At 35.6% G+C, this 7314-nt stretch overlaps 1 protein-coding gene across 1 annotated transcript; it reads left to right on the top strand.

Annotated features, from left to right (window-relative positions):
• Positions 1-3489: 3489 nt before the first annotated feature.
• LOC141316999 (tyrosine-protein kinase fynb-like) lies at positions 3490-6742 on the top strand. Its single transcript, XM_073832867.1, has 4 exons — positions 3490-3503; positions 3640-3738; positions 4976-5079; positions 6487-6742. Exons 1-4 carry the CDS (start codon positions 3490-3492, stop codon positions 6735-6737), a joined length of 468 nt encoding a protein of 155 aa, XP_073688968.1. The 3' UTR covers positions 6738-6742.
• Positions 6743-7314: the final 572 nt, after the last annotated feature.

Here is a 7314-nt window from a genome sequence, read left to right on the forward strand (position 1 = left end):
TAAAGTAATTTAATGAAGAAAAGAAGACGCATTAATAAGTTATAAAGCGTGTGGCTGGGAGGTCCTCGTCTTTGCTGCTCCCTCTTACATCGCCAAACCGGAACCCAGTTGTAAATGTTTTACTCATTTTTCAAAGGTCTTTCACAGAGTGTGTATACCCACCTGATGCCCACAAAACCTGGAACCGGCGGTTTGTAAAACATTTACAACTGATGAGTAGTTTACACTTTAGATTAGGGGATGCAGAAAGTGTTGTAAATGATTTATTCATTATTTATTCATCAACAGCTTTTGAATACTTTGTAGTGTGAATACTGCAATGTAAGTGCTGACTGGTGAGGGTAAAGATGTTTTAACGCCCTAATCTGCTGATTGTTTTCTTTAAAAAGAGACCTACCTTAGATCCAAAGTGTTCATGAATTACAATTTAAGTTTGGATAAACTTAAAAAATGGGGGGTGACAGTTAAGGGGTTAACTAGTAATTTTTAACCATTTACTAAGGATCTGTTTGATTATTTCATGATATGCCATTTTTCAGATAATTTATGACAGATGGGTAAATCATTAGCATAGTACTTACAATAAAATGAACATATCACTTATTCATAATTTATAAACACAGTCATGTTTTGTAAATAATTAGTTCATCATTAACTAATTACTTGTAAATTAATTTGTAAATGACTTGTAAATTAATTAACAAAACATACACAAATTGTTAGCATATCACTTAATTATCATTTGTGAATGTTTTGTAAATGATTATTTCATCATTAACTAATCACTTATAAAAGACTTACAACTGAACGTTATTATAAAGTGTTACCATAACGGTATGCTACATTGTTACATGACTGATCTGACAGTATGCAAATGGTGTCCAGTTATCTTGTTGAAAATAAATATTGTTAGATGAATGTCCAATCAAGTAATATAAATGTTAAAGGATACCTATTATGTTTTGTTAGATTGCATAGAAAATATGGTTTAAATTTATATTAAAACATTAGTTGAATTTAGGAGTGCAGTTTGACCAATTAAAATAGGAATTGAGTACATCTTTATATGTAATTACCCCTAATCTCTTTAAAATATGGAATATGTGACATGCCGAGTGTCCAGACACTAAAATCTTCAGTGGCATTTCTATTGCAACTTGTATCTAATGTAAAAAAACATTTTTGCAGTTACACATTTGTAATGATGTTGCAATTTAGTATAATATATATACTATACTAATATATATATATATATATATATATATATATATATATATATCGCTAGTTAAAATTATTAGCAAGTACTTTGCATGTGCTTTAGCATGATAGTCAACAAAATAAGTGCAATTCTTCAAAGCATAGGAGATGATTATTAAAACAATCATTTAAAATGTAAAGTCTTAAGTAAAATGCATAATTTGACATTATTACAAAGTGCACTTTTCTAAGTGTACTTAAAGTCTGTATAAAGGCAATTCAGAGAATTGCTTCTAAACAATTGCAAATGTATTGCTGAAAACACGTTACAAAGACTGTGAACTATCTAAAACTGAATTATGGAGTTAGACTGTTAAACAGTTTTAATCAGTTTTGTGCGGGCTTGAAATCATGTCTTGATGATGCATTGGAGGCATTGAGCATGGTAACACTATAACTATAACAAGAGCACAGTATTATCAGTGGTTCGCTTGCTCAATCGCAGTAGTCAACATTTGAAGGGAATCAAAAAGTTCATCAAGGTTGTCCTAAAATAAGAACGAGTATTGTTTTGGTTTTAGGACAACTTTGATGAAAAGTTTTGATCCACTTCAAATGTTGACTACTGTACATATCCACAGGTAATACCTGCTTACTTATTTTACACTTTTGCATTTGAATAAATAAATTGTGTTTAATTGATTAAAAAGTTAATAATTTACAGCCTTTGTTTTCTTTAATGATGCTTGTACAAGTACATACAAGTGTTTAATGAATGCAAGCAAATACTCACTTGAAACCCATGAAAGATTTAAAATGATGCTAAAAAAGCGTCAGCTTATTTTTCATTTACTTGGCGTTTTGTTTGTTTTTGTTGTTGTTGTTTTTTGTCAGTAACACATTTGTCTGCGGTGTGACAAACTCAGAACGTTTACAGTATTTAATATTGCTTTGCATGGACTTTGAGAGAAAAGATCAGTCATGTAAGTGTACTTTCTTTAAGTACACTTAAGTGGCCTTTTATTTCATTAATATTACATCATTAAAATGGTTTGACCATTTGTAAATTTAGTGGTTCTTGCTTCCGGTGTCATTTGCTTCCATCTATTCTTAGCTGTCGCAAAACCGCCCGTTTTGATGCTTGTTATTGCAAACTGGTGTGTATTATATTAATTATGAACACATGGTTTGTAATGCAAACAGTTTTACCATTTACTGTACTTTGTTGTTCTTCTCATTATTTCACAGCGGCTAGTGAACCGTAAGTCTCACACATTCACACAAAACGGCTTACTTCCGGGTTGAAAAATCAGGTGGATACAAGTACACATTCAGTACAATTAAAGTGCACTTATTTTTCACAAGTTGTGTAACTTATTTATAGGCAATTCATACTGATTCATACTTGAGTAAATCTACGCATAAAGCAGTTTTTATGATTTCCCCCTTTAACTTTTGAATCTAGCAAGTTAGTAAGCCTGTATTCCATTTAGTACATTGCCAAAGTGTTTAACAATAGATCGCCCTCTGCTGGTGGGAATATAACTTGCACCGCCCAGTCTTCTCAAGCGATGCTATTATTATAATAAGTGCACAAGTGTGTGTGTGTGTGTGTGTGTGTGTGTGTGTGTGTGTGTGTGTGTGTGTGTGTGTGTGTGGAAGTGGACACAATGATTGGGAGAGATGAGAGATGAGAGAGGCTTTTCTAGGAAATTATATTTTGTGTGAAGAGGACAGGCTATTTGAGAGAGGAAGAGATTGGTTAGTGGAGAGGGGTATTACATGAAGGGCATGCTAAAGAGAGAGTAGAGCGTTATCGAATAAATGGGACATTCACAGAAGTACAGATCAGCTGTAGGCAGATTGTTTTTCCACTTTGTGAAAGTGTGTATGTGTTGTGGACGTGGTTGTTTACTTGTTGTGAGTTTGCATTGAACGTTTTGTAGAAGACAGATGCAAGACAATGACAATATGCAGTGAAAACATTAAAGAAAAAGAGCAATAGTATTCCAAAACACAGACAATCTCTGTCTGTACTACCTAAAAAGGCCAGCAATGATCACTCTCTCATGTGGTGTTTTTGTTTACTGGTCCATCTAAACAAAAAATGAAAGAAACACTAGTGACAACTGCCTCTGACCTTTCAGTCTTTCACACAACACCTTGTTTCTGTGTGTGTGAAGAGGTAAGAGTATGGATAGGCTGTGTTGAGTTTTACATTGTAGTGAGAACATACTGAAGATGAATGAACAAACATATTAATGGTTGCTGGATGGATGAATGAAAGGAAAGATGAATGAATTGATGTATTGGATGAACAGATGGATGAACATACAGATGGACAGATGCATGGACAAGTCTACTAAGTCTGCTAAAAATGTTCTACCATGACATGAAGAAAACATGTGCTTTTTTTTGTCTGTCTTTGTCTGTTTGTGTCAGTGAGGGTGATTGGTGGGACGCCCGATCTCTCACTACAGGAGGAACCGGCTACATTCCCAGCAATTATGTCGCCCCCGTGGACTCAATCCAAGCTGAGGAGTAAGTATTGGATGATTTGTGTGTGTGTGTTAGTCTAAACTAACTGCTTGTGTTAAGGGTGGGGGTAAAGTGATGTAATTCTAATCACTCCTACTTTAACCCATAGACCTCTCTGCAGGATGCTTGACAAACTTCGGCCCACTCTAAATGAATCCAGATACAATTGCAGTACAGGGAGGTTCTTGACTGTTATTGCTAGGCAACATTTGTGTTGTTATTAGGGACAAATTACAAAGACACTTCCCAAAAACTGACCCCTGTATTACCATTGTCCCAAGCTCAACTATATTTGAAGCCTGATTGTGTGCAAATTAGAAATTGCAGCAAAATTTAATAGGAAAGGGGTCTATTGCCTATTGTCAGTACTATAGAGATGTTTAAAACATTGCTCCAACAGAAATCACTTTCACATCAAGCAGCTTTCTATTGGTCAGTGTAGCAAATTTACGTGACCAGTGAAAATGAGCGAAATCTGCACTGGGAACATTTTCGCCCACAGGTGTGCTGATTCTTGTTGGAATGATTTGGATTGAAATTTTGGCTGCATCCTGATTCTGTTGTGTATATTAAATAGTAAAAAAAAAATTATTATTGTTTTGTTGCTTTAACAAACATGTCATCCCATTGTCAGAGACCACCACTGGTTGGGCCAAATGTTGACATGTCAGACCAAACTGAAAACTATTCTTCAGGAACCTACAAATTAATTGTCAAGGAAACATTTTAACACAAAAACATAAAAAATACACTTGCACAGTTTTAAGTTTGTTTCAATCTGCCAGACACTTATTTAAAACAGAGCAGATCTTTTAATTGTGGTGTTCTCCGGTGATCTCCCAAGTTAAACTATGTATTAATGATGTCAGATTTTTTCCCATTTAATTTTCAAAAGCCAGACTGATGTCAGCTGCTGGCTTAATCTAACATGTGTAACTTTAACCAGAAGGAGATGTTTGAGTGATGCAAGTTTGCAGATGTTTTAAGATTTTTCTGATGTTATTTGTAAGGCCCCTCAGACTACATCTTTACATATGCAGCTGTATTCTGCATTCTGTGATTTCATATGTTTACGTATGTTCCTAAAAATTCCCTTAATTTTAACATTATGAATAGCATTAGCGTGGCATCTGTTCAGAAAGAATGCATTCAGCAGATCCAATCAGGCCTGGCGTAATTATTAAGAATATGCTTGGAATAGACTTGGAATTCTGACACTCTTCCTCTTTCTGTTTCCCAGCTGGTATTTTGGAAAGTTGGGCCGTAAGGATGCAGAAAGGCAGCTTCTTTCCACAGGAAACCCACGTGGAACCTACCTGATCCGTGAGAGCGAAACCACTAAAGGTAATAACTTACTTACTGTACACTTACTACACTTACTGTATTACCCAACAGCGTCAACTGGGCTATACAAAAGTTTACTGCACTACACAACACCATACCATCTACTGTGATTAGGGATGCTATTCATGAGGAGTTTAATAATTCTGATTTCAGTTACGATTGGGTAAAAGACAGTTCACCCACATATGATAATCTGTCATCATTTAGTCATGTTTTTTTTTTTTTGTCCATACAGTGAATGTCAGTGAGGTCCAATGTTGTTTTGGACTTTTGGCCATAAGCAACTTTCTTTGTGGTATGTTTTATTGCGTTCTGCACAAGAGAAAAATTCACAGGTTTGGAATGTCTTGTGGATAAGTAAACAAGTGTATGACTATAATTTTTTTAATTGTTGGATGACTTATTCCTGTAAAGATTCTGGTTTCTAAATGGTTCTGTTATAAAATAGGTCATGAAAGTCATTGCTTCTATAATCGGGCAACACTGGTTGTGCTGATTTGCTCAGTAAATTGAGCAACATTGTTTCTGCACCACTGTAGTGCAGAAAACTTCATTCAAAGCTTTTTAGAACAGTACTATAGAAAACTACATTACCAATGATTCTGCAAAGAAAATGTAAAGAATAGCCACACGCTTCCATGAAGCACTGCAAATAAATTGAGTTGGTGTCCCTAGACTTTCAAACTGCTTTTTCCTATAAACATAATATATCATAAATATATACATAATCAACATCTTAAAATTATTAGTTTTATATTTATTTATCGTTTTTAATTCAATTATATCATATGTGGTACTTCTTGTCCTCATTTAAACCATTAGGTACACAGTCTTTTACGTTTGCCTTTTGGTTGGATTTTCAAATACTTTTTTCAAATTTGAAGGAAAAAAGCTTTTAATGTTGTGATTCACCTAGAGCTGGTTGGTTTGGTTCATGATGACTTCTAAAACTGCAATTGCTTACGTATTGCAGTAACCTGTATCATTGCTCGATGCCAGAGTGTCTTGCAGAGACAATTCAAATTGTGCTCTCGCGAAACCTCTGGATTTCCAGGGTAGGGAGGCTTGCCACTGCCCATTGACTCCCAGGTCAAATTCAGATTGAACCACTGATGACAGATGGACTATTTTGACGATGCCTTTCATACTTTTTTGGGTATTGACAGTGGTATTTACCTGGCAGTCAATGGGACAGTGACAAACCTCATGGTTTTCACCCAAAATATCTTAAATTGTGTTACAAAGACGAACTAAACTTTTACTGGGTTTGGAACGACATGGGGGTAATTGATTAATGACATTTTGGGGTGGAGTAACTCTTTAAATTTAACAACATTTACTACAAAACAGCATCAACTGCATTTCACACTACTACAACAGCACTTCTGTTTTGTGTCTGTGTGGCAGGTGCCTTCTCTTTGTCTATCCGGGACTGGGATGATGTGAAGGGGGACCATGTGAAGCATTATAAAATCCGTAAACTGGACAGCGGAGGATATTACATCACCACTAGAGCTCAGTTTGAGACACTTCAACAGCTGGTCCAACATTACACGGGTAACACACACAGACACGCTTATCATTCCACAGACCTACACAGAACTCAGTATATCTTATTTCATAGCTGCAGGTCTGACATGCAAAATTATTGTAAATAATTATAGTTTTAACTTAGCTGTCTGTTAGAGTTACAGAGGCATGGTTATATCCCATAATGCCACAGTGCTCTCTACAGCTCTCTACAGGAGATGGCACTGCTCCAGTCAGCCAGAAAACCTCATCTGAGTCTCTCTCAATAGGATGTACTTTGCCTATGCTCCAGTTAACATATTGACTGTTAATGCATCTAAAATGAGTTTTATGGATTTTAGATAGCATGTGCATTTTGTTTCTTCCATGACCTCCAATACTGAGCCCAGAGAACAAACATACACACAGATACTCATAATAATACATTATCATGATGACCTTAACTGTGTAGCAGCATCAATTGCTGTTTTAATGCTACTCTAAAGTGGCCATGTTTGCTTTAGCTTAACACTTTCGCATTGTTGCCCTCACTTTCAGCAGCAGAGCTCTGTGTTTGTCTTTGTAAAGTGCCCTGTTACAGCTGTGTATTTGAAAGAAGACTCTGCAGTCTGTTTCAGATTTGCTTTGATAGCTTTGTCCAAAGCTTAAAGTGATTCCACCGCCTAGCCCTGTCCCTCTGGACTCTTTTCACATTGTATTATTTGG

This window comes from Garra rufa, unplaced genomic scaffold (assembly GCF_049309525.1).
Source record: "Garra rufa unplaced genomic scaffold, GarRuf1.0 hap1_unplaced_220, whole genome shotgun sequence".
Taxonomy (NCBI): domain Eukaryota; kingdom Metazoa; phylum Chordata; class Actinopteri; order Cypriniformes; family Cyprinidae; genus Garra; species Garra rufa.